At 38.6% G+C, this 27,957-nt stretch overlaps 1 protein-coding gene across 1 annotated transcript; it reads left to right on the top strand.

The window, feature by feature from the left end:
* PAFAH1B2 (platelet activating factor acetylhydrolase 1b catalytic subunit 2) lies at positions 1–27,731 on the top strand. Its single transcript, XM_004385684.3, has 6 exons — positions 1–123; positions 6,172–6,259; positions 18,468–18,557; positions 19,318–19,434; positions 20,753–20,875; positions 24,845–27,731. Exons 2-6 carry the CDS (start codon positions 6,179–6,181, stop codon positions 25,121–25,123), a joined length of 690 nt encoding a protein of 229 aa, XP_004385741.1. The 5' UTR covers positions 1–123; positions 6,172–6,178; the 3' UTR covers positions 25,124–27,731.
* The last annotated feature ends 226 nt before the right edge of the window (positions 27,732–27,957 follow it).

Raw genomic sequence — 27,957 nt, 5'->3', positions numbered from 1 at the left:
GGCTCTGCTGCTGGGGCCGGAGGAGGGACGCGCCGGAGCGGGGCCGCCGGGACTGAGCGAGCGACAGACGCGCCACCCGCCGACGCCGCAGCCGCTTGGGGCCCGCACGGACCCTCTACTTGAGTGAGTGCATCCAGCATCTCGGAGAACCCGTGACTTATAGGTGGGGGTTGGAAGGGGCTGCGATTTGTTACTGTGAGAAGCGCGCGATCTCCCCTCCCCCACCGCCCGGGCCCCTCCCCCCAGCGCCACCACTTCCCCGCCGGGTCCTTGGGGGGCCTAGCGCGCGCGCGCCTTCTTCGCTGGCCCGGCGTTGATTCTCCAGCCGCCTGCGCCGCTCCCGGGCCTCCAGGCCGCTGGCTGTCCCTCTAGAACCTTTTTTCCCAGCACCCCACCCCCAAACCTGTCGACTTTCCTCTGCCGGTAGCCTGTTCTTCAACCCCGCCTTTTCCAGTGGAGGAATATCGTGGCGGGGCGGACCTCCCTTCCGTTACACACCTCCTGGAGTAGGCCTCCCTGCACCCCCAACTCCCTTCGGCCGTTCGCTCCAGCCTGCACCGTTTGTAGCAACTCTTCTTGCCTCCAAATCTCAGCTGTTGCCTTTTGCCTCCATCCCTGAGGTTGAACCTCTGACCCTTCTCTCCCTTTTCCTCTTGTCGGAGAGGCCAGTAACGTGGGCCAAAACCAGTTACTCTGCTGTTTTTTACCGGGCACTTCTTCCTGCTCCTCTTGTTGAAAATTTTCAACTCTTTAGAAACTTCTCCGTTTCCTTCTCTAATGTTTTCAGAAGATCCATAGACTGTCAAGACTCAGAAGCGGTTATTTCTTAGAGAGCTATCCAATCCAGCACCTCAGATGAGGCTCAGAGAGGTTGGTGATTTGCCCAAGGTCATCCAGCTAGTTCACCTGCCAGTGGATAGGTTTTTTTTAGGTGGTTTTCTCCTTGTCCACCTCAGGGCCTTCTGGTCTACAGGTTGGTGATTGACCAGTTGCATGATGATTCCCTGCTCTTTACCTCTGCCTTTCCACAGCTGTCAGGCCAGCTTGGCTTTCAGAATTTATATACAAATCTTAAGAAAACAAACACTTGCAGCTTTGGCCTCTTTTTTAGAGCTTACCCATGGAGAAAGGGAAGATCACCTGGACCCACCCTAGGACCTCATTTTGAACAGCTTTAAATGTAGGGAGTTTGGGTGATAGGTAAAGGTGTGGAAAAAAATGAAAGAAAAAACAATTATCTGTGTCGAGCATTTGAATATGCCTTTGCCTATGATATAAAAAACAAAAAACCCTTGCCGTTGGGTTGATTCCAACTCACAGTGACCGTATAGGACAAAGTAGAACTGACCCATAGGGTTTCTTAGGATATACCTTGTGTATTTAGGTTCTTTTGGATACATAAAGGTTACTTCTTGCAGGGGAGGCAAAGGAAATAATTGTGCTTTAATTTCTTGGCTTGGGCATTTTATAATAAATTATGAATGTGCTGGAACCCGGGGACCCACCCACCAGCCCACTGAGACAGGGTATTTGGGGACCCACCCACCAGCCCACGGAGACAGGGTATTCAGGATGAAGCCTGCCTTCCCCTTCAGATTAACCCTTCTAAATCTTTTAATTTTTAGTGCAGGTTTTCCCCTCCATTTCCTGGTTCAAACTAAACAAACATCCAGCTCAGTTTGAGAATTTATAATTCTTTGTTGTTGAAAATGGCTTCTGATTAGGTACTCTGCACCATGCTAGTATTGGCATCTAGGAATTTTAGTATTACACTGTTAATAGTCCAAGTAGAGAAGATAGAAAATGCAGGGAAATTGGGAATTAAGAATCTGAAGCAATCCTGTTGGGTGCCATCTCTGCTGAATAATGTACAAGTGGCTTACTTCTCATCTTCCCAGAGAACTCATTTTAATGAACAGTTAAAGCTTCCCTGAAATGTAGGTAAATTAACAAAACTTTTGTTCTTTGGATCTTTTATCTCCATTCTGCTCAGTATTTCAAACTGAACCTGCTTTTTGTGATGTCTGTCAGAAGGTAATGACTTGCTGCACCGTGAGATTATTATGAATCAGTAAAATGAGATAAGAGTCAAATTCCTCTCTGTTGGTATCTGTTTTTTTTTTTTTTTTTAATTATTTTTTAATTGCTGGTTACAGCTTCTCCATTCAGAAGATTGCTATATTAGAAATATTGCCTTCTACCTGAGGCAGGAAACCCTAAAGCCACTCAACATTTTGGTGGCCTGGCAGACTGCTCTCTGGGTAGCTCCTGATTCATTCTTCATTTTCATTATAAAGAATATAATAATTTATCTAACTTCCACATTATTTGAATCCTCTAAACGCATAGTCTCTGGGTTGTGCGTTTCCAACCTAGTTTTTAAAGATGGCACGCGTTTGTGGCTCAATTTTTCTTTCCCTTCTGTTTGAAAATGTTACCAAACCATAGACATCAGTAAAACTGTGAAAGCTACTTTGTATTGTAAGATTTTCATTTGGCAAAATAATACAAAATCCAGCTGTCTGAAGGCACAAAGAAACAAGCTTTCACTCAGATGCTTTGCCCTTGTAGAAAAGGAAGAAGGAAGACCTTGTATTTGCAGTTAAGGGGGAAAAAAAGAAAAGACTAGCTAATTGGGAATATTTTGCCATCTCCCAATTCTACCAACCTTGTAGCCTCAGACGAGTATATTTTGTTCCTACTGTTTCTGTCCAAATAGCTTTTGTTATTTTGCCCATGAAAAAATTTAGGACCGAGATGGAAGTATTTTGCTCTGAGTATCAGAATGCTGCTAAATTTCAGTGGTAGTAATGGAAAATATAAGCTAATCAACTTAATAAGTTAGAATGTATCACTTTCATATAGCCTTTTCTATATAAAACCTAACATCCTTTGCTGAAGAGTAAATATTTATTGAATATTAAATGGAAGATGTAGAATTAACATGGGAGGATGGAAAGTAAATAGGCTTTGGAAGTATATAGCACTGAGCTCACATCCCAGCTCTCCTTACCAGCTCTGCTATCATGGAGGAGGCCCCTCAAATCTCTCTGAGCTTCAGTTTTATTTTATAACAAAGCTCCTAACACAAAGTCTTGTAAATATTAAGTTATTAATAAATACCAATTGCAGTTATTATTTTAGATCAGTTTACCTATTGGTTGAATTCTGAAAATCTGTGTCTGTAAATTGAATGATAAAGAGATCTTAAAAGTTTATCTAGACCATTGTTCTAGAAAGTGGAGCGTACGCACCCATGGGATGCATAAGACGATCAGTGGAATACCAGGAAAAATTGAGAACTTTTTACATTTATTTTTTAATCTAAAAAGAGGAAAATATTAAATTTACTAATATTAATATACAGATTAACAGCAATTTGTATATGTATAAATAAATATACATTTCTTGGGGATACATATTCAGAAAGATTCTACTGATGGAAAGCACAACCAAAAATGTTTGGAGCCCACTAATCTGGACTAGCCTGTGTTCATATACTTTAGTTCATTTTATGCTTTCCTGTGACATGTTCACCTAGCCTCTTCCTAAATCTCCATTGAGAAATCTACCTTCTGGGACAGGCCATTTCATTTTGTACTCAGATTTGTTAGAAGTTTATCTCACTATACATTCTATCCACTGGCCCTGTCTTTCTTCTTGGGGAAATGCAGAATAAGCCTAATATCCCTTTCTTGTAATCTTCAAATTTCTTAAGACACTGTTTATGTCCTGTGCCTTCCTCTTCCCAAACCAGTTTTTCTACAAATTATAAACATACTCATTTTCTTAGAACTGTTTACACTGTGACAAATTTACAAATTCCTCACCATCTTGGCTCTTTTCCGTAGACACCCTCTAGTTTCACAAAATTGTTGTAAGTTTTTCACCAAGATGTAAACATGGTATTCCAAGTGCTGAAATGAAATTGACATTGAAGCCCCTGCATTTTCTGTTTTAGTGATGAGGGAAGTAGATTAGTACATATTATTATAAAAAAACAAACCAAAAACCTGTTGCTGTCAAGTTAATTTCAACTCATAGCCACCCTGTAGGCAGACTAGAACTGCCCTGTAGGGTGTCCATGGAGCAACGGGTGGATTCAAACTGCTGACCTTTTGGTTAGCAGCCAAGCTCTTAACCACTGTGCCACCAGGGCCCCGTGTGTATCTGTCTGTCTATTTCTCTCCCTCGCTCGCTCGCTCAACTACTAGTTGAAAGGTTTGTAGTTTGAAAGGTGCCTCTGAAGACGGTCTTACCAGTCTGCTTCCAAAAGGTCACAGTCTTGAAAACCCTATGGAGCAGTTCTACTCTGCACACATGGGGTCGCCATAAATTGGAATCAACTCAACAGCAACAGCAATTTTTTTTAAAACCTAGTATTATTAGGGCTGAGCTCATTTGTTTGCTTCTGTAATTTGTTTGTTTTTTGTGAATGAAGGCATGCTTTCATGTTAGGGCTTGGTATTTTCTGATTCTGAAAAACTACCACATTGGCAGCCCCGTGTTTTTGCATACTCAGTAAATAGATATTGAATGAATGTAATTCAGTTCTTTTTCAGAGAAAGCTTAGCTGTATTTGAAGTTGGCAAGGGAAGGAAAAATAGATGGCTCACAAAGAATATGGCCTCCTTTTCTATAAGCCACTATGAGGATAATAACAAATCAGCATAAATCCAAATCTCCACTTCTTCATTTCTCTGACACCACTTGCAACAGGCAGCACTTCTCTCTCTGATTATAACCACCTGGAGCTAGGTCATACCTCACAAGTTAAAAGAACATTGTCCCTCAGGCTGCCAGCTGCAAGTTTGGGGGCTCCCAGGAGCTCCCCTCAAATCTGACCTACTGGCTATAAGTTTGGGGGTTTCCTCTACCCCTTCAGGATACCAGCCACAAGCTTGGGGGTCCTCAGCCTCCTTACTTCAGACCTGCTGGCTCCCGCTTTAAATTCACTGGAACGACTCACAGAACTCACAGAATGCGCTATACTTAAGATTACAGCTTTATTATAAAGGATACAAACCAGGGTCAGCATAAACAAGAGACACTCAGGGCGATGTCTGGGACGGTTCCCAACATGGAGGTTCCATGTCCCAAAGGGATCTTGGCATCCTCTTGAGAGCAGGTGTTTTCGCCAACTAGGAAGCTCATGGAGCTTCAATGTCCAGAGCTTTTATTTGGGGTCTCATTAAATAAAGCAAACTCCAGCCCCTCTTTCCTCTGGTTGGCTGATATTACAAGGTACTATGTGGTGGGTCTTTTCTGGCCCAACGAGACCCGACCCAAGTCACCTCATCACCTCATCTAACCTATTAGGTATGCTCTGGAGTCCTAAGGTTTTTGATTTTTTTTTTGTTTTAAGAGATCATCTCTTAGAAACTGAGGGTAAAGATCAAATTTTTTGAGTAAAATTAACGTAAGCCCTACAGCCACAAAACCCCAGATTTTTCTCTTTTCATCATCCTTTGTATTTGTCAAGTGACCTCTTAACGTCTCTAGCACCTTCTCCAGAATTGATCAAAATAGTCTGGTTTCTTACTTGTTTTCTAGAAGATCAGCATTTCTTATTTTCCTGAATTTCAATTATTCCTCCTTCACCTCCATCAGATGCCATATTTAGGTTATTGTTAATAAAATTTTCTTAGTGAAGACCTGTCAAAAAACACTTACTAAACATTTGTCAAAAACCAGTGCCAAAGCCTATGGCTAGTTTTATCATAATCTGTTGTATTGTGATATTCAGTAGCCAGTGGTTTCCAGTCCATGCTGTAGTAACTCTTAAGTGTGTAACTCTAGCACCCTAAGCAGCTCTGATGTAGGGTTCATTGAACTATAAGTGTCATTTGGCACATAACATTTTTATAGTCCTGAAAAATTAATGTAGGTGCAAAACATGCTTGGAGCAGTTTTTTTTTTTTTTTTTAATGTAGTGCATTGTTCCTAAATGATATTTAAACCTATCTGGAAGTCTAGTGATGCTGGATCTTTGTGAGACTTAAGCAGCCCTGGCCTGGAACTCTTCCTTGCTGAAAATAAACCCTAGTGCTTAATTTCTTGAAAAAGCCACAGTGAAACTTAAATTTTTAAAACCTGACATGTACTATTTAAGTGGTAACAAATAAGCACCCTGTTAATAAATGAAACATGACATAACCATTTTTTCCTCAGGTATAGAATGAGCCAAGGAGACTCAAACCCAGCAGCTATTCCACATGCAGCCGAAGATATTCAAGGAGATGACAGATGGATGTCTCAGGTAAAAGGAAGTGCATATATATTATTCACATGAGATGGGACTCTTCCAATTATTTTTTTTTAATTGTACTTTAGGTAAAGGTTTACAGAACAAGTATTTTCTCATTAAACAGTTAGTACACATATTGTTCTATGACATTGGTTAACAACTCCACGACATGTCAGCACGCTCCCTTCTCGGCCTTGGAGGATCTTTTTTTCTTTTTTTGGTGAAAACATACATAGCCAAAGATACACCATTTCAGAAATTTTTACATGTACAATTCAGTGACGTCGATTACGTTCTTCCAGTTGTGTTGCTATTCTCACTTTAGATGAAGGTTTATAGAACAAAATAGTTTCTCATTAAACAGTTAGTACACATATTGCCCTATGACAATGGTTAAGAACCCTACTGCATGTCAACACTGTCCCTTCTCAACCTTGGCGTTCCCTGTCATTTTTTAGCTTTTGTCTTTCCTGTCCCCTCCTGCCTTCCAGTCCTTGCCCCTGGACTGCTGTGCCTCATTAGTCCTGTTTTGTTTTATGGGGCTGTCTAATCCCCACCTGAATGGTTAACCTCGGGAGTGGGTTCACCACTGAGCTAAAAGGGTGTCTGGGGGCCATACTCTCAGGGTTTCTCCAGCTCTGTCCAGAACCCTCTGTTGTGATCCTGGTCAGAGCAGTCAGTGGTGGTAGCCGGGCACCATCTAGCTGTACTGGACTCAGTCCGGTGGAGGCCTTGGTAGCTGTGGTCCGTTAGTCCTTTGGACTAATCTTTTCCTTGTATCCTGTTCTCTTCATTCTCCCTTGGGGTCTCTTCAATTTTTGAAGACCTTCTGATTAAAGTTGCAAAGTAGTCAACAAGAATTTTTTACTGGAAATAAAAATCTAACATTAGAAATGTAGTGCCTACTCAGCAGTCTGATGTTGGGACCAAGGAATGTTTTGAAAGCATGGTAGTTGCCCTCTGTTAATCTTAAAAGGTTAACAATTTCTTTTCCATATTCTTTTGTCAAGTTTTTTCATTATGGAGTAATTTCAAATTTACACAAATGTTACAAAAAATTTTCAAAGAACTCTTCTTTCACCTAGACTCACTAATTGCTAGTGTTTTGCTACATTTGCCTAATTATCCTGTCTGTATATATTTGCGTATGTATATGCCAGCATGGACGTTTCTGATTAACATGCTCAGCTGCTATCTGAAATCCACACAGAGGCACCTCAGAAGAAAGGCCTGGCGATCCACTTCCAAAAAATCAGCCATTTAAAACCCTGTGGAGCACAGTCTACTCTGACACACCTGGGTCATGGGTTGGAATTGACTTGATGGCAACTGGAATATACCAACATACTGTTTTTTGTTTTTTTTTCTGAACCATTTGAGAGTAAGTTGCAGCCATCATGCCCCTTTACCTTTAAATATTTCAGTATGTTTTGTAAAAACAAGGATATTTTCTTCATGACTACGGTATAGTTATTAAAATCAGGAAATTTAACAATAATATAATACTGTTACCTAATTCAAAAACCATATTCAAATGTCTCCACCTGTCCCAATAATATTCTTTATAGCAGTTCTTTTCCCAGTCCAGGATCAGTTGTATTCAGTTGTTATGTCTCTTTATTCTCCTTTAATTTGAACCATTTTTTAGCTTTTGTCTTTCATGACATTGATGGTTTTGAATAGCAGAGGCCATTTATATTATAGAATGTCCAAAAGTTTGGGTTTGTCTTTTTCCTCATAATCAAGATTCAGATTATGCATTTTTGGCAGGAATGTTGATGAAGTTATGTGTCCTGATTGTATCACATACAAGGAACAGGATGTTGGTTTGTCTCATTGATATTAACTTTGATCATTTGGTTAAAGTGGTGTTGGCCTTAATCAGTTCTTATTATTTTGGACTCATGTCAGAAGAACTTTAAGTAGATGTAGAAAGAAGGAAGGAAAAGAAAAATCATTAGAACACAGAAATATTACTTTAGGCAAGATCCATTGATGGATGCTAAAATTAGTAGACACAACTTTAAGGAGAAGTGGTATTTGTCTAGCATCAAAATATCCACCTACATTATTGTGGTGGTTTTAACATAATGACTGTTGAGCAAGTAATACTTGTTGCCACCTCCAGAGGAGAAATCCAGTCACATGGAGGATAAACCCTCTTGCTGTCAAATCAGTTCCAATTCATGGGGACAGTATAGGACAGAGTAGAACTTAGAAGCTGAAGAAAATTAAAATGAGTCTACAAGAGCCAAAGTACAACCTTGAGTATATCCCACGTGAATTTAGAGACCATTTCGAGAACAGATTTGACGCATTGAACACTACTGACCGAAGACCAGATAAGTTGTGAGATGACATCAAGGACATCGTATATGAAGAAAGCAAAAGCAAAAGGTCATTAAAAAGACAGGAAAGAAAGAAAAGACCAAAATACATGGCAGAAACTTTGAAACTTCCTCTTGAACATAGACTGGCTAAAGCGAATAGAAGAATGATGAAGTAAAAGAGCTGAACAGAAGATTCAAAGGGCAGCCCAAGAAGACAAAGTATTGAAATGTGCAAAGACCTGGAGTTAGAAAACTAAAAGGGAAGAACACGTTTAGCATTTCTGAAGCTGAAGGAACTGAAGAAAAACTTCAAGCCTCAAGTTGCAATAATGAAGAATTCTATGGGCAAAATATCGAATGACGCAGGAAGCATCAAAAGAAGATAGAAGGAATACACAGAGTCACTGTATCAAAAAGAGTTAGTTGATGTTCAGCCATTTCCGGAGGTGGTATATGGTAAAGAACCGATGGTAGTGAAGGAAGAAGTCCAAACTGCGCTGAAGGCATTGGCGAAAAACAAGGCTCCAGGAATTGACAGAACACCAGTTGAGATGTTTCAGCAAACGGATGCGACACTGGGAGCGCCCACTTGTCTATGCCAAGAAACTTGGAAGACAGCTGCCTGGCCAACTGACTAGAAGAGATCCATATTTGTGCCTGTTGGAAAGAAAGGTGATCCAACAGAATGCGGAAATTATTGAACAATATCATTAACATCACACACAAGTAAAATTTTGCTGAAGATAATTCACAAGCGGTTGCAGCAATACATTGACAGGAACTGCCAGAAATTCAGGCTGGATTCAGAAGAGGATTTGGAATGAGGGATATGCTTGCTGATGTCAGATGAATCTTGGCTGAAAGCAGAGAATACCAGAAAGATGTTTATCTCTGTTTTATTGACTGTACAAAGGCATTCTACTGTGTGGATCATAGCAAATTATAGATAACATTGTGTGAAGAATGGGAACTCCAGAACACTTAATTGTGCTCACACGGAACCTGTACATAGACCAAGAGGCAGTTGTTCGAACAGAATAGGATGCTGCGTGGTTTAAAATCAGGAAAGGTGTGCCTCAGGATTGTATCCTTTCACCATATTTATTCAGTCTGTATGCTGAGCAATTTATCAGAGAAGCTGAACTCCATGAAGAAGAGCAGGGTGTCAGGACTGGAGCAATACTCATTAACAACTTGCAATATGCAGATGACACAGCCTTCCTTGCTGAAAGCAGAGAGAACTTGAAGCACTTACTGATGAAGACTACAGCCTTCAGCATAGATTACACCTCAACATAAAGAAAACAAAGATCTTCACATCTGGATCAATAAGCAATGTCATGATAAACATAGAAAATATTGAAGTTGTCAAGGATTTCATTTTACTTACATCTACAGTCATTACCTATGGAAGCAGCAGTCATGAAATCAAACGATGTACTACATTGGGCAAATGTGCTGCAAAAGACCTCTTTAAAGTGTTAAAAAGCAAAGATGTAACTTTGAGGACTAAGGTGTGCCACACCCAAGGAATGGTATTTTCAATCGCCTCATACACATATGAAAGCTAGACAGTTAATAAGACTGAATAAGAATTGATGCCTTTGGATTATGGTGTTGGCAAAGAATACTGAATATATGATAGACTGCCAGAAGAATGAACAAGTCTGTCTTGGAAGAAGTACAGCCAGAATGCTCCTTAGAAGGGAAAATGTTGAGACTTCGTCTTACATACTTTGGACATGTTATCAGGAGGGACCAGTCCCTGGAGACAGACATCATGCTTGGTAAAGCAGAGAGTCAGCAAAAAAGAGGAATGCCCTCCAGGAGATGGATTGACACAGTGGCTGCAACAATGGGCTGAAACGTAGCAACGATTGTGAGGATGGCATAGGACCGGGCAGTGTTTCGTTCTGTTGTACATAAGGTTGTTTTGAGTCAGAACTGACTTGATAACACCTAACAACAGAACTGCCCCATAAGGTTTCCAAGGCTGTCATCTTTTTTTTTTTTTTTAATTGTTGTTGAGAATATGCACAGCAAAACATTCACCAGTTCAGCAGTTTCTTTATGTAGCATTTAGTGACATGGATTATAGTCTTTGAGTTGTGCAACCACTCTCACCCTCCTTTTCTGAGTTTTCTCTCCCCCATTAACATAAATTCACTGCCCTCTAAGGTTCCTATCTAATCTTTTGAGTTGCTGTTGTCAGTTCGATCCCATATAGAAAATTCTTAAAAGAGCATACTGCTCAAGGCAGACATTTTTTACTAGTTAACCAAGGCTGTAATCTTTACAGAAGCCAACTTCCAATCTTTCTCCCACAGAGCAGCTGGTAGGTTCGAACCACTGACTTTGGTTAGCAGCTGAAAGTTTAACCCCTGCGCCACCAGGACTCATTACATGGAGGCTAATAACAGCTGAATGCAATCTGGTATCCTGGATTGGTTCTGGGAACAGAAAAGGACATTAGTTTAGTTAATAGTATTTACCAATGTTAATTTCTTAGTTTTGGTAAATGTACCATGTTTATGTAAGATGATGACTTACTGGAGGAAGCTGGGTAAAGGTTATATGGGAATGCACTGTACTATCTTTGCAACTTTTTGTAGATCTAAAATTATTTCTAAATAGTAAAAAAGGAGGCGAGGGGAATATACATTATAAAACAGTCATGATTAAAACCAGTATTGTGGTAGTTATCAACACTACCTATGAAATATTGCCAAAATATCGGACTAAAATATCTAGACTTAACCACTTTTCAGGAAACAATAGGGGACAGATAAACGTGGTCACCACCACCTGAGGAATTCAATCAGTGAAATCCAGAATGTGGGAGATTCTATAAGTCAAACAGTCATATTCTTTGGGGAAAAAAAAAAAATTGAGGAGTGGGAGAGGGAACCTATTTATTAAAAGGGATTTAAGAAACAAATTGTTTAGACCTTGATTTAAAAAATTATTTTTTGAGACATTGGAATTTTAACACTGACCGGTTCTTTGTTGATTTTAAAGAATTACTGTTTTTTGTTTTTTTGGTTTTTTTTGGTGAAATTGGTATGTGGTTATATATATTTTTAAAATATTTTAAGATTTAGATACTGAAATATTTACAGTTAAATAATTGCTGTAACTCGTGATGGATACGTGGAGGTTCATTGTGTTATTCTCTCTACTTTTGTGTATGTTTGATATATTCCGTGAAAAGTATTTTTCATTAATAAAAGGTGATATTGACAAATTTGACTGTAGACAAATTTAATACAAATCATAACAAAACATATTAACCCGAAGAAGAAGGTTCAGCCACAGACTAAGAAATATTTGCAGTACATATTACATGGGGACATATGTAATGACATATACAGTATGAATATCTTTTGTTATATATAATTAGCAAGAATATCCTCAAGATACCAGTAGGTAAATGTCTTCAATAGACAGTTCCTAAACAACATACAGCTAATAAAGAAACACGACAGGAGGTGTTTAACTTTTTGTTTCTAAAAAGTACAAATTAAAACAATGGGAAGAGAAAGGAGGGAGGGAGAGAAACGTTGATATCAAGTGCAGGTGCAAGTTCAGTGAAACTCGTTCTAGTACATTGCTGGAGTCAGTGTAAATTGGTATGTAATTTATTTGTTAAGAATTCAGAAGTATATCCAAGATCCATGAAAATGTTAATTCACTTTGACCTGAGAATTCCCAGCATATGAAAAATATAGGTAAATCTCTTGATCACCATGTTAGCAACAAAAACAAACAGATTACTGGCAAGTCCACCAAAAGGAAGAAGAGCTTAAAAAAAAAAAAAAAGTATCAGTGGATGCATTCAGTAGAATATTATGTGGACTTTAACTTTCATGGTTATATAATTTGTGTAAGTACAAGGAAAAATGCTTCCTATATAATGTTACCCATTGCGGTCAAGTCGATTTCAACTCATGGCAACCCCATAGATGACAGAATAGAACTGCTCCCTAGGGTTTTTTTTTGGCTATAAGCTTTACAGAAGCAGATTGCTAGGCCTTTCTCCCACGGTGCTGCTGGGTGAGTTTCAGCTGCCAACCTTTCAGTTAGTAGTGGAGCAAAAACCGTTAGCACCACCCAGGGACCTCAGATACAGATATAATGGCTGCCATTGAGTACCTACTGTGTGCCAGGCAGTCACTAGACCCCTTTCATAGAATTCTAATATTTACAACAACTCCAAAACAGAGTTCCTAACAGATGAGAAAACCAAGACTTAGATTATGTACTTCCAAGACTCAGGTTGTGTACTTCCAAGACTCAGGTTGTGTACTTCCAAGACTCAGGTTGTGTACTTCCTTAAGGTCACTGAACTAGTAAGTAGGCAAGCTAGAATTTGAATGTAGGTTTTTCTGTCCTAAAAAGGGGGGTGGAGGGAGGAATGTGGGAAAAAAAGATGAGAAGAAAGTACACAAAAATGGTAATAGTTACTGGGTTAAGGTGGTAGGATTATGAGTGTTTTGTTTCTGTCTTTTCTATTTTTCCGTACTTTCTGCAATGTGATTATATTACTTTTATACTTTAAAAGAAAATGTAAAGTACTAGACTCTTTAGAATAGCAGTGCTTAAATTCTTTGACATGGGATAAACACGAACTGTTTTATTGGTATTGAGAAGTAGTTGATACTATAGTATACTCTAGAGAGTTAACGTGACATGAAAAAGCATCTGTTCACTAGCTAAAGTTTTATTCTTGCTTATCTTACCCCTTTGGTTTAAAAATACTTATTGAAACAATAGTAACTTAAAAAAATTATTTGCACAAAATGTGGAAACAAGAAGAAAGAAAAAGGTATCCCTTATCTTAACCACACTAAGAGAGGAACTGTTGTAATAAGCTGCCAGATTATTTCTGAACATATTTTTGTCACTTTCCACTTTCACGTGTTACCAGTTGCCCTTTAGTCAATTTTGTGTTCCACAGGGTTTTCTTTTTCTTTTTTTATAATGTATTTTTGTTGTTGTTGAGAATATACACACAGAACACACACCAATTCAACAATTTCTGTATGTACAATTCAGTGACATTGAGTACATTCTTCCAGTTGTGCAAACATTCTCACCCTTCTTTTCTGAGTTGTTCCTCCCCTATCAAGAAAGCCACTGCTCCCTAAGTTTCCTATCTAACCTTTTGAGTTGCTTTTGTCAGTTGGATCCCATATGGATCTTAAAAGAGCCCAATGCTCAAGACAAACATTCTTTACTAGTTAAGCTGACTATAGTTTTAAGAAAACTTTAGGGAATATTTTGGGTTTGAGGTTTAAAGATTATCTCAGGGGGTTCATCCAGCTTCCATAGCTCCAGAAAGTCTGGATTCTATGAGAATTAGAAATTCTGTCCTACATTTTCCCCCCTTTGATCAGGATTCTTCTATAGACTCTTGGATTAAAATGTGTGGTAGTGGTAGCCAGGCCCCATCCAGTTCTTCTGGTCACATGGCAAAGGGGGCAATTGTTCATGGAGGCAATTAGCCACACATTCCATTTCCTCCTGTTCCTGATTCTCCTTCTTCTCTTTTGCTGTATGTGAATAGAGGCCAATTGTACTTTGGATGGCCGCTTGCAAGCTTCTAAAACCCCAGGCACTACACAATGAATTAGGAGGTAGAACAGAAGCACTAAACACAGTATTAAGCCTTAACTGGGGTGTCCCATGAAACCATGATCCTAAACCTCCAAACCGGGAAACCAAATCCCATGAGATATTTGGTTGTACATAAGCAGCCTCAATGGCAGCTCTTTTTTTCATGGTTGTTGTTGTAAATATATCTATCACACAGTTTTTGCCATGTCAACTTTTTACAGGTGTACAACTTATTGGTAGCAATTGCATTAATCAACTGTGCAACCCTACCCTTAATCAGTGTGATTTTTCCATCACTGTAAACTGAAAGTCAGTATTCCATAAGCAGTAACCCCCCTTTCCCACTCCCTTTCCCTTGATAGCCACTAATAATTTTTGTCTCTATACATTTGCCTGTTCTTGTCTTTTTATAGACGTCATATAATATTTGTCCTTTTGTGATTGACTTTTTTCACTTAGCATACTATCTTCAGGTTCCATCTGTATTGTAGCGTGTATCAAGGCTTCATTTCTCTCACTGGCTGAGTAGTAGTCCATTGTATGTATGTACCGCATTTTGTTTATCCATTCATCTGTTGGTGGGCTTTTAGGCTGTTTGCACCTTTTGGCTATTGTCAGCAGTGCTGCAGTAAACATTGGTGCACAAGTATCTGTTTGAGTCTCTGCTTTCAAGTCTTTTGGGTTGCAGCTGGGAGTAGAATTGCTGGGTCATGTGGTTAGTTCTGTTTTTAGTTTTTTGAGGAACCGCCACACTGTTTTCCACAATGGATGTACCATTTTGCATTCTCACCAGCAACAGATAAGGGTTCCAGTTTCTTCACATCCTCGCCAATGTTTGTTATTTTCTGTTTTTTGTTTGTTTTTATCTTGGCCATCCTAGTGAGTGAAACGGTATCTCATTGTGATTTTGATTTATAGCTCTGATGGCTAATAATGTTGAGCATCTTTTCATGTGTTTGTTGACCATTTGAATGTCCCCTTTGGTGAAATGTCTATTCAAGTTTTTTGCCTGTTTTATGATGGGTTATTTATCCTTTTGTTGTCGAATTTTTTTATGTATTTTGGTTATTAGATACTTATCAGTTATATTGTTTCTGAAGATATTCTCCCAGTTTTTAGCTTATCTTTTTACTTTTTTGGTAAAGTCTTGATGAACAAAAGTTTTTAATTTTTATGAGGTCCCATTTACTTCTTTAGTCTTTTGCTGTTTGTGCTTGTGTTATTATATTACATAATCCATTGTTAAAAGCTAGGTGTGTCAGCATTGCCCCTATATTTTCTTCTAAGAATTTTATGGTTTTAGTTTTCACATTTAGGTCTTTAATCTATTTTGAATTAGTTTTTGTGTATGATGTGAAACATGGATCCTGTTCCATTTTTCGGAATGTGGAAACCCAGTTTTCCCATCAGCATTCATTGAAGGGACTCTTTCCCCATCGAATGGACTTAGCACCCTTGTCAAAAATCAGTTGAGCATAGATGTGTGAGTTTATTTCTGGACTCTAAATTCTATTCCATTAATCAGTGTGTCTATTGTAGTTACGCCAGTACCAGGCTTTTTTGATTATTGTAGCTGTATAATGTTTTTAAAATTAGGACATGTGAGTCCTACTTTGATCTTCTCTTTCAACATTGTTTAAGCTATTCAGGGCCTCTTGCTATTGCATGGTTTTTCCATTTCTGTAAAGAAAGCTGTTGAATTTTGATCAGGATTGCATTGAACCTTTACATCGCATTGGGTAGCGTTGACATCTCAACAATATTAAGTCTTCCAGTCCATGAACATGGAACATCTTTTCATTTGTTTAAGCTTTCTTTAATCTCTTTTAGCAGTGTTTTATAATTTTCATTGTATAAGTCTTTCACATCTGTGGTTAGATTTATTCCTAGGCATTTTATTCTCTTAGAAACTATTTTAAATGGCATCATTTCCCTAAATTCCCTTTCAGATTTCTCATTGCTGATGTATAGAAACCCAGCTGATTTTTGTTTGTTGACCTTGTCATACGGTTCTCAGTAGCTGATTATTTGGAAGTAGATTACCTGGCCTGTCTTCCAAATTGTCTCTGGTTGAACTTGAACCTCCAACTTTTTGGTTAGCAGCCAAGTGTACTAACTGCTTGCACTACCCAGGGACTCTACTTTCACCTTGCCATTGAGTCATTTCCAGTTAATGGCGACCCTTTGTGCTGTACAGTAGAACAGCGCTCCATCGGGCTTTCATAGTTGTGACCTTTCAGAAGCAGATCACCAGGACTCTCTTCCAAGGCACCTATACCAGAAAACCAAACCCATTGTCACGGAGTTAGTTCCGACTCATAGCAACCATATAGAACAAAGTAGAACTGCCCCATGAGGTTTCCAAGGAGTGGCTGATGGATTCGAACTGCTGATCTTTAGGTTAGCAGCCGACCACTTAACTGCTGCACCACCAGGGCTCCAAGGCACCTGTTAGGTGTGTTTTAACTACAACATTTTGCTTAGTAACTACTCGCTTAATCGTTTGTGTCACCCAGGGACTCCTCTTTCACCTGTAAACAAACAAAAAAAAACCCTGACATCAAGTCAGTTCTGACTCATTGGCATTCCCATGTGTGGTAGAGTAGAACTGCTCCATAGGATTTTCTTGGCTATAATCTTTACACAAGCAGATCTGCAGGCCTTTCTTCTGCCGTGCTGCTGGGTAGGCTCAAGCCTGAAGCATCATGTAAATTTGTTTCGAGGATGAGTATAAAAATTTAAACTATGTCCTCAAGTGCTGATGGGTAAAATCCATAAAAATTATATGTATAAAGGATAAAAGAGGTACCTTGTGTGTTTTGAGCAGAGTGAGGCATAACAGGACTTAGTTTGCCATTGCTTGTACCCTTGGATTAGTTTGAGAAAGCTTGAGTCCTTGTTTGCCATTGTCTCACATCTAGAGGTTAACAGACATTTCTAAAGTCCATATGAAAAAGATCCCAATAAAATACATGAATCTCAATTGGATCTTAGTTAAAAAATAGCTGTATGTCTGGGGTCTTAAAAGCCTGTGAGCAGCCATCTAAGATACTCCACTGTTCTCACCCCTTAGGGAGCAAGGGAGAATGAAGAAAACCAAAGACGCAAGGGAAAGATTAGTCCAAAGGACTAACGAACCACAACTACCATGGCCTCCACCAGACTGAGTCCAGTACAACTAGACGGTGCCCGGCTACCACCACTGACTGCTCTGACAAAGATCACAACATAGGGTCCCAGACAGAGCTGGAGAAAAATGTAGAACAAAATTCTAACTCACAAAAAAAGACCAGACTTACTGGCCTGACATAGCATGGAGAAACCCTGAGAGTATGGCCCCCGGACACCCTTTTAGCTGAGTACTGAAGTCACTCCTGAGGTTCACCCTTCAGCCAAAGATTAGATAGCCCCATAAAACAAAAGGAGACTAATGGGGCACAGTAGTCCAGGGACAAGGACTAGAAGGCAGGAGGGGACAGGAAAGCTGGTAATAAGGAACCCAAGATTGAGAAGGGACAGTGTTGACATGTTGTGGGGTTGTCAACCATTGTCATAAAACAATATTTATACTATTTAATGAGGAAGTATTTGTGCTGTAAACCTTTATCTAAAGTACAGTTGTAAAAAAATAGCTGTAGTTCTTTGTTCATCTCTTGGGACAATTGGAAAAAATTGAATCTGGACTGAATATTAGATGTTAGTAGGACTGCTGTTCGTTTTCTTAGGTACAGTAATAGTTTTGTGATTTTATAAAATGCCCGTACTCTTAGGAGATGCATCCTTAAATATTTAGGGATGAAGAATCAAGACGTCCACAACTTAAACATCAAATGATTCAGTAAACACACACACGCACAGAAAAAACAAATACAGAAAAATGTTATTAGTTGTTGAATATAGGTGGTGAGTTTACAGGTGTTCATTATATTGTTCTTTCAAGTTTTCTGTATATCTGTAGGTTTCATAATGAAAGTGGGGAAAAGGTAAACTTTTAAAAAAAACATGTTAAATGTATTTTTCTATTCTGATTTCAGTAGAATTCTGGTTTTCTTGAGTATATTAGAATGATCAGTATGGGAGGGCGGGAAGAAACTTCCAGCAATTAATTGCAGATCCAAAGGAATGAGCTCTGGGGGCACGACAACAACATAACAACAAAAATGTTTAAAAGATTGACAACAGAGTAACTGGTTGGACACCTGTTCTTTCTAGGCGAGGACATCTCACAGGGAAAGAAATACCAGTTTCTAATTTTCCTTTCTTCCCCAAACCAGCACAACAGATTTGTCCTGGACTGTAAAGACAAAGAGCCTGATGTACTATTTGTAGGAGACTCCATGGTGCAGTTAATGCAGCAATATGAGGTAAAGGTAGAAGGGGTGATAGTGGCTCTTGGCTACTAATGTATATTCGTTGATTACTAACAGATTATTATTCTGAGCTGAACCTGTAGACTTATTCATGACTCTTAGAAAGCTCTAGTTCAGAGTATAAAGAAGTCAGACCTACCTAATGGGATTCGTTGTGCCGCTAAGCGTGATGAGACAAAAAAAGTTAGCATTGTTTATAACTAAACTCTCTTAATTTGCCTAATACTGTGTTTGTATTTGTCCTAATCATGATTTTCAATTCTTATTATTTGCATTTTACCATTTTCTTATGTATTTTTGTGATAAGTTCTTCCATTTTTTTTTTTTTTTTTTTTTGGTTAGGCATTCTTCTAAGGGAAATTTAAAAGAAAGATAACTTTATTCCTTTTTGGCTCCAACACACTAAGTATCTTCATCTCATGTTTCTAGTTCACCCTGTTTCTTTAAATGGTTGCATAAAGGGAAAGGAGAATTTATTGAGATGCCAGCTTAGTTATAAATATTGGTACTTCTTAAGCGGCATCAGGTTGCATTGTGACTCATTTCTTAAGCTGAGTCCTAATGCTTCATTAAGAACTGAGTTGTACGATGGCATCTTCAAAGCTTTTTAAGCAGTGAGTGGCACACTAGTCACAGTGTTAGGTTTGAATGCAGAAAATGGAAATTTATTTCAAATGCCTCACAACACATTGCAATGGAAGGATTTTATTTCCCACACTAATTTTGGCTTAAATAAATCATGTTCTTTTTTTAGATATGGCGAGAACTTTTTTCCCCTCTTCATGCACTGAATTTTGGAATTGGAGGAGATACAACAAGACATGTTTTGTGGAGACTAAAGAATGGAGAACTGGAGAACATTAAACCTAAGGTAAAAAGAAACTTATTTTTAAAAGAAATAATTACCATAATGTTGAGACTTTTTCAAGTATTTAAATTGTCTGAAATTGGCAGTAAAAAACATGGCTTCTTTAAAGCGCTATGTCACTATTGCTCTTTGCTTCGTGTGTCTAAGAAAAACAATACTGTCATTGCTTAGAGCATATGCCAGAATACATATTCAGTTAAGAAATCAGCGTACTGTTTGCCTAGCTTTTATTTGTAATTGTTGTAATTATCTTTTTAAGTGGTAGAAATAGATTTGATGCAAATGAGGTGTGCTGTTCTGGGGAATACATGGGCCAGGGACAGTATGAGGGGGACACTGCTCAGATGTGGGCCATGGGAGCAGGGCCGTTATTAACTTCAGGAAGTAATTTTGATTCTGTTTAACCATATAAGCAAATTGATAATCAAGGCCTCCAAGTTTTTCTGAAGAAAATTTAAAGCAGATGTGAACAAATATTCACCATGACATCCATCCAGTAACTTATCACCTTATAAATGTCTGGAGTTGGGACACTGCATATAATTTTTTCAACCCCAGCCAAAGAAAAAACAAAGCTGAACAACTAATAACAGTTATGTTAGCTGAAAGCATTTTACTGTTTGCCTTTCTAATAGAAAAATGCATCCATTTGCCTCTCTTCTGGGAGAGAGTAAAGATTTACTTTGTTGGGTCACCTAATGAGATGTATGTCTCTAAGTGACAGCCACCTTTTAATTTTTTTTTTTTTTTAAAGAGAAAATCTCTTAAAAACTGTATCCAACCTCCACCCCAATAACGCTTTTCCTTTAGTGCAACTGTGTATTTACACCCATTCAATTCCTTTGGGTACTTTTCTTACTTTTTCTAGAAGATACTTCTAGTCAGGGAGACTAAGTCTTTATGATATGAGTTGCAAGTATTTTTCCCCAGGTTGCTTAGATTTCACTTTGCTCTAATATTTTTTTTATATGCAGAAGATTATATTTTTATATGGTTGAATTTGTTAGTCTTTTCTGTATAGCTATTAGATTTTGAGAAATTTACTTCCAACTCCACAATGATAAAATAATTCTTCCTTGTTTCCTTCTAGTACAGTTTTGCCACTTGAATGTTTAGTCCATTTGGAATTTGTCCTGATACATGATGTGAGGTATAGATCCGTGTTTTAAGATGGCTGTCCAGTTGGAGTTAGCCAGCGCCATTTAAGAAGTTCATCTATCCTCCTTTGATACTTGATTTAAGGTTTTCATCTAAATATTGGACATTCCATTATTCCCTGGTATTCATCTTTTTTCCCCTTCTTTTCTTCTCTCAACTATAGGTCATTGTTGTCTGGGTTGGAACAAACAACCATGAAAATACGGCAGAAGAGGTAGCAGGTGGGATTGAGGCCATCGTTCAACTTATCAACACAAGGCAGCCACAGGCCAAGATCATTGTATTGGTATGCAGTCGTTGGGTGTGTGGAGACCTTAATGTCTTTAGGTTAGCTGAGGGATGATCTTAGAAATGTGATCACTCAAGAATAGAGAGTCTTTAGGTGGAAGCAGTTTAAGGTGCTTCTTTATAGCTCTTTCTGTGCTCTCTTCTCTGATGCACCCCATTGTCTTACTGGTCTCATCATCATTCCCCAGACAGTCTGTGGGGTTATCTTTTATTCACTTGTCCTTGCTTAGAAGGATGGAAATCCTCTTTTTAATTCAGGTACCTTACTTTTTTTTTTTAGATTGCCTTCTACTAGTAATTTAAATATTAAAAAGGTTGCATATGAGACTTGTATGAATCCTGAGTCTCTTGTTATTAGGCCTGGATTTGGATTAATTTAGATATGTTGTTCTGTTCCACTGTTAATATGTTAAAGGCGGTGTATTTATCAGAATCTCTGGATTTCCTAAAACATCAGAAATAACTATCAGCAAAAAATGAGTACATTATATATAGTCTTACTCCAAACAGAAAGTGCTACTCTTTATAGAGCTATAAGCATTAGACCTTTTTTTTAAAAAAAATAAGCATTAAGTCTTTATGGTCTCTGAGGTGAACAGCTGTCTGTTTCACTGTAAAAGTTTAGCTGTAGATATTCTTAGTTCAACTTGAAACATACGTTTAAGCGAAATCTGATAGTAATTCAGTTCTTTAATGTATTCAGTTCTTAAGTAGTGTTAAGGTAGTCATTCATTCAACAACGTGAGTGTTGCTAAGTATCAGGCACTGTCCTAGGTCCTGAAAATAGAGATGAGCAAGACATAGTCCCTCTCAAGGAGCTCACAGTCTTGTGTATGGGGACAGCAGTATAAAGAGAGAATTACCATACCATATGCTGAGAGGAGGACATAAAAGTTGAGGCATAACAGTTGGTACCTGAGTTTAGTTTTAAAGAATTCATTAGTCTTTAGACATATGGGGAAAGGAGAACAGAAAAGGCATTACAGAGGGAGAAAAAATGATCAAAGGCTTGTGTTGTATCTGTGTGTTTGCTGAGTGAGTAGGGGAGGATGCTAAGAGAACTTTAGATTTGTCGTTGCATAAAGTTTGAAGCTGAGATGATTAGGAAAAAGAGGCCATAGCCAGGTTATATAGGAATTTGTAGGCCATATTAGGGAGTTTGGATTTTATAGGTGCTGGGGAGTCAGGTCTTTTTTTTTTAATTACACAGTATTAGATTTAATTTACTTGTTTATGTACTTACTCATATCCTGCTTTATTCCATAAAGGATTACATTGTGGCTAAGAGTCCTTCTCTAAAGAACACTGGCCCGTACATCGTAGTTGCTTAGGAAACTACTGTTAGGAAATTTGTTATATAGATGTTGCTGAATAAATCCTCCATAAATATTATTTCAACTCGACTTTTAAATTTGATATATAGAAGTGTTAATTTTGATGTTATCTACAATACAGAAATATTGAAAGTAAACTAAATAGCTGCTAGGGAATGAATGGTTGGTGGTTCAGACCCACACAGCGGCTCTGTGAGGAGAAAGACCTGGTGGTCTGCTCCCATAAAGATTACAGCCTAGAAAACCCATGAGGCATTTCTACTCTGGGGTCCACATGGGGTCACTATGAGTCGAAGTAGACTCGGCGGCACCAAATAAGACAGTTATTAGGACCATGTGGAAACAGAATTTATGGTGTATTTAAATGAAAAGATGGAATACCAAACCGTATGTATAGTATATTTAGAACTACTTAAATGTATGTATTCAATTGGAAGAGGACTAGAAGGAAACAAAACAGTTGTTATAGGTTGAAGATAATAGGAATGTAACCTTTTCTTTTTTGTTTCCTTTAACATTCTGATATTTTAGAAATTACTAAAAATCAAAGGAAAAAATCATGTGGCATACCCTTGATATTCATTTATTAAGGAGACTGGTATGCAAGTACATAAGCCATTTTTCACATCATTGCTTGAAAATCTCAACAGGTGCATTGCCCTGTTCTTGAGGCTTCATCATTCTTTTGACTTTGACTGCTGTAGTGTTCTTTGAAAGTCAGAACAAAGTGTGTATTTATTGTTCACTGACTGTCCTTTTGGTTGTGCATTGTATCTCAGCCAGACTTTGATATGTCAGCATTGAGGGTAGCTCTTCTGTGTTACCTATTAGATACGGAGCCTTATAATTTTTTAACTGTCATACAAACTAGGGTGTAGGATTGACCTTGTCTTGGGACGTTTTTGAAGAGCTTAACAAAGATAGAAGGAGATGGACCAGGGCAGCAGAGTCATAATTCTCTATGGTTCTCCTTTGGAACTACACAACCACACAATAAGCTGATAATCAAGGCTTTAAAGTTTTATGAAAAATTTTAAAGCAGATATGAACAAGGACTTTCTAAAACATGTTGTTTCACTAAAATATCCACAGGAAATCTCTTTCATGAAATAAAACTTCTTACCGTACCCTGTAGGAGAAACTGATGGCAAAATTTTTGCTAAATAACAATAACTTGACTGTAGCGTGATTTACTATAAACCAACTAAAAGGTTGGGATCTCTGGCAGTAATGTGTAGTGGGATCAATTGCCTGTAGGAGGCTACTTCTAGTTCAAGATGATAAAACCTTGCTCTTGCCAAATAAGGGCAGGCTTTTATTTTCCGTAGTAGGAAGGCAGATAATCCAGTTTATCTGAAAATTATATCATTAACATACAAGTTAAAAATGAACGTAGAACTCATCTGTTTTATGCTACTAGATATTATGTGTGTCTGATCATCAAGACAGCGTCCGCTCCAACTCTTATTTCTCACGGTATATTATAGTGTAGGTTGCATGCGGTATTAATAGGTAGGTATGTATTTGAACGAGGTTATTCTGCTGGCTGTATGGAGAATGGATTGAAGGGAAGGACAATACTGGAGGTAAGAAGACCAATCAGGAGATTTTACATTGAGATGAGTAGGGACAATTTCCCAAGCAATATCAGTGTATGCAGTAAAACCAAAAACACCAGTTGCCGTCGATTCCGACTCATGGTGACCTCATGTGTTGCAGAGTAGAACTGTGCTGCACAGAGTTTTCAAGTCTGTGACCTTTCAGAAGCAGATCACTAGGCCTTTCTTCCGAGTGCCTCTGGGTGGGTTGGAACCGCCAACCTTTTGGTTAGTAGTCAAGTGCTTAACCTTTTGTACCACCCAGGGACTCCATGTATATAATAGAGATGGAGAAAAGAGAACGGATTGAAGAAATTTAAGAAACAAAAACTGGGTAATTTGATAAGTAGGTAAGGTATGCGAGATGAGACAGGCTTTTAGCTTTGGTAACTCGGGGATGTTGGAATGACCAGTTGATACAGAGAATGTAGAAGGAGCGTAGCTTAGGGGGAAGATGATTTGCTTTTGGACACGTTAAGTTGGATGTGCCCCAGGAACGTTCAGGTTTGATTTTATAACTGGCAGTTCAATATGCAATTCGGAGGCTCTAGGAAGAGATCTGGAGTCGTGGTGGTGCAGTGGTTAAGTATTCGGCTGCTAACCAGAAGGTTGGTGGTTTGAAACCACCAGCGCTCTGCGGGAGAAAGTTGTGGCAGTCTGCTTCCTTAGAGATTTACAGCCTTGGAAACCTTATGGGGTTGCTGTGAATCGGAATTGACGTGATGGCAGTGAATTTGGTTTTTTGGTTAGGAAGATATCTGGAGTAAAGTGTTAGACTGGGAAGAGCAGTACACTAAGAACAAGACCCTGGAGAATTCCAACAGTTAAGGGACAGGAGGAGGACAAGGAACCCATGAAGAAACTGAGAAGGAATGATTAGAGAGCTGTTATGAAAACCAATCTAGTCCAGTGTTTTCTGAAATCAAAGGAATAGAAAGTGCCAAATGGAGCAGTGATTCCAGGAATACGTGAAATCACAAATAGAGAGAAATGAATGAATCTTTTCATTTTATGTTCTTCTCTGCTCTGCCCCAGGGTTTGTTACCGCGAGGTGAGAAGCCCAACCCTTTGAGGCAAAAGAATGCCAAGGTGAACCAACTTCTCAAGGTTTCCCTGCCGAAGCTTGCCAACGTTCAGCTCCTGGATACAGATGGCGGCTTTGTGCACTCGGACGGTGCCATCTCCTGCCACGACATGTTCGATTTTCTGCATCTCACAGGAGGGGGCTATGCAAAGATCTGCAAACCTCTCCATGAACTGATCATGCAGTTGTTGGAGGAAACACCTGAAGAGAAACAAACCACCATTGCCTGACTGGCTCCCATCAGTGTTAATAGCATCACGGCTTCCTCAGATCAGTTATATCACTGGCACTACAGAATCCTTCTCTTTCTTAAGGCACTTTGCATTGTAGAATGTTCCTGGATGTTCTTTCTAGTGTTTAAAGGGGAGGAGGGATTTAAACTGATCCTGTACATAGAAGGTTTGTTTTACACAGGAGAAAAATTAGCCAAGGAACATTGTTGTTTAAATTCATTTGAAACCAGAAGGGAACTTTTAGTTGTTTGTGTGACACAGTCATTGAATTATCACTGTTTTTCCTAGGACAACATCAGCCTAAGTACTGAACAGTATGAAGATTGTTATCTTGGCCTTTCTTTCTATGGATTATGTCATGTATAATAATTATCAGAATCACATTTACTTGGCTTTAAAACAGATTTTTTTTTTTCCAGTTAAGGTTTATATTTTAGACTTTTGTCTTTATTTTGCTTTACTCATACGTATTCTCAAGGTTTTCCTAACATATACATCAGATTGAACACGATCGTCATTCAAATATGGGAGATGCTAGTAAAGTCGCTCCACTCTTTAATCTTTCTTCTGCTTAGCAGTGAAAAACAAGTTTTGCCCCATTTAGGGACCCTTTGAAGGGTTTTATTTTTATGCTGCTGAATATCATGTCTATAATAGACCCATGCATGCAGCCTTTCCTCCTCTTTCCTCCCCTCTTTTTTTGGTCCTTGTTGACATCACAAGCTTTTAACACGTTTTTGACCGTGGAACTCTGTTATTGGAAATATAAGTCCCCAGCCAGTTAACTCTCATGATGATATTACTGGTATGTAACTCATTCTAGTATGGTGTTCTGTGCTATAGAGTCTGTGTAGTGCTATCCATATTCAGAGTTCTGGTTGGTTGGTTGGTTTTCGGTTTTAGTTTCCTTTTAGGGGGCAGGGGGAATCAGAACTCTGTTTCTTAGTTCATGAGACCTGCATTATTTCAAGTTTTATAGTATCTTAAGGTGTATATTTTATTATTGGCTTAGCTTTTAAAGTATATCAGTCCAAAAAAATTTGGCCTTTTCCCATGGGGAAACAAACGAAACTGTTCTTCAGAACAGATATTCTACTTTTATCTTACCGTTTTAATTAAAAAGAACTAGGTTTGTTTAACTTTTAGGGTTTCTCATTAATGTATCCCCACCATCTAAGAATTTCCCCCCAAGAAACTTCTATAATATTAATGGTTTGCTTGAGCTACAAGAACTGCCATTTAAAAAATAATGGGACTGTATATGGTTTATTGTTAAATAGTACCTATGGAATATGTACAAACTGGATCTACAAACAAATATTTTAAACTGGACCAGGTGGGTATTGACATAACCCATCAAAATATGCTCTGCAATGATTCTGCTTAATGTTCAAGTTCAGTAACTAAGGCATATGTTTTATGTTCTGCTTGCAAGGCAAGTGGCAGTGCTTTTATATGTTGGGGGGTAGGGTAGGCTGATTTGTGCTAAGACTCACTTCTGATTGAGAGGGATAGGACTTGGGCTAATTTTTTTCTTGGAGAATCTTTCTAGGATTTTTTGTTTTTTGTCTTTTTTTAAAAAAAAATACATATTTTTCTGAATGTATCATGTCTTCATTAACAACACCAAATACATATGGTGTATACTGAACTTGTTTACTATGTTGAAATGTCCTTTTTATTTTTAGTAGCCCAGGTTCTTGAGTTTTGTTCAAGACAGGTTTTTTTCTTAGCCGAGGCATAGTTCTAGGGAGGACAATTAATTAAGCCAGAATTTTGTGTGTGAAAAGACACTTTCCTATCCAGATCTTTTTCTGGTTGTGAGAGAGTGGGAGTACGGTCCAAATAAGCCTGTTAGGTTACTCATGCAGCATGTGCTTTTAGCTTCTATATTGATTGAGCATCAGATATCCCTTTGTGAGTTGACCTTCAGCTCCTTTTGCTTATATGTGTAAACTTCAGGCATTACTACATTTTATATCTACCAGGCTATTCAAGCAATAGTATTTGAACCACTAGCCTTTTAAATAAAATTCTGCCCCATTGCTACTGTGCGATATTGAGTCCACTTTCATTTCTTGCCAGATTTCTTTGCACTGCTTTAGGCATCCCAGTTTGCTATAGCAAAAGGACTTAATGCTTAGTCTTTGGACTTCTCTCTGTACTTTTCGCCTTTTTTTTTTTTCAATGCACTGTCCAAGTGAAATGTCCTAGTTGTCATGGTGATAGAGGGCCAGCTTTTCAGGCAGCTAGCAGAGGTATTATTCCGTTCCTCTCCCAGCAAAGTTTAATTCATTTGCCCACCCATTCTCACTACATTAGATGGCAACCAGTGATGGAACTCTACAGATGTCTGTGGTCACATCTTGAATGTGGCAGGTTGAAGATGTGCTGCCCAGGATGAGCTAGAACAGGTTGTTGGCTGCCCACGCCGTCTGCACTGCCATAGGCAGTTCTTTGGCTGTCACCTTGGGACTCTCTGGACTGCTGAGGGCATATGTCTAAACCCGAATCTGTCAAAAACCTTAACCCAACAAAACAAATCTTGAGTAGCTCATGCCCTGCTCTTAGGAATTCTGCCTCTTATTGTTTAAAAAAAAAAAAATTTGCAACTTCTCTTTCCTTTTAATTTTTTAACCTAGTCACTGTTTACAGTTGTATGCTAAAGCCTGAAATACTGTCTGTGCTGTGGTGTATGAGCATTGCCAATTTTATATTTATTGCAGTGAAGAAGAAACTAAAAATATGTGAAAATGAGGAGCATGTCCAGGCTCCTAAATCTGTGTGGGTGCATGTGGGAGAAGTGAGTTGGGACCTCTTGAAATAAGGCT

The sequence above is a fragment of the Trichechus manatus genome, unplaced genomic scaffold (genome assembly GCF_000243295.1).
Source record: "Trichechus manatus latirostris isolate Lorelei unplaced genomic scaffold, TriManLat1.0 scaffold00143, whole genome shotgun sequence".
NCBI classification, from domain to species: Eukaryota; Metazoa; Chordata; class Mammalia; order Sirenia; family Trichechidae; genus Trichechus; species Trichechus manatus.
This window is presented reverse-complemented; position numbering and strand designations above follow the sequence as displayed.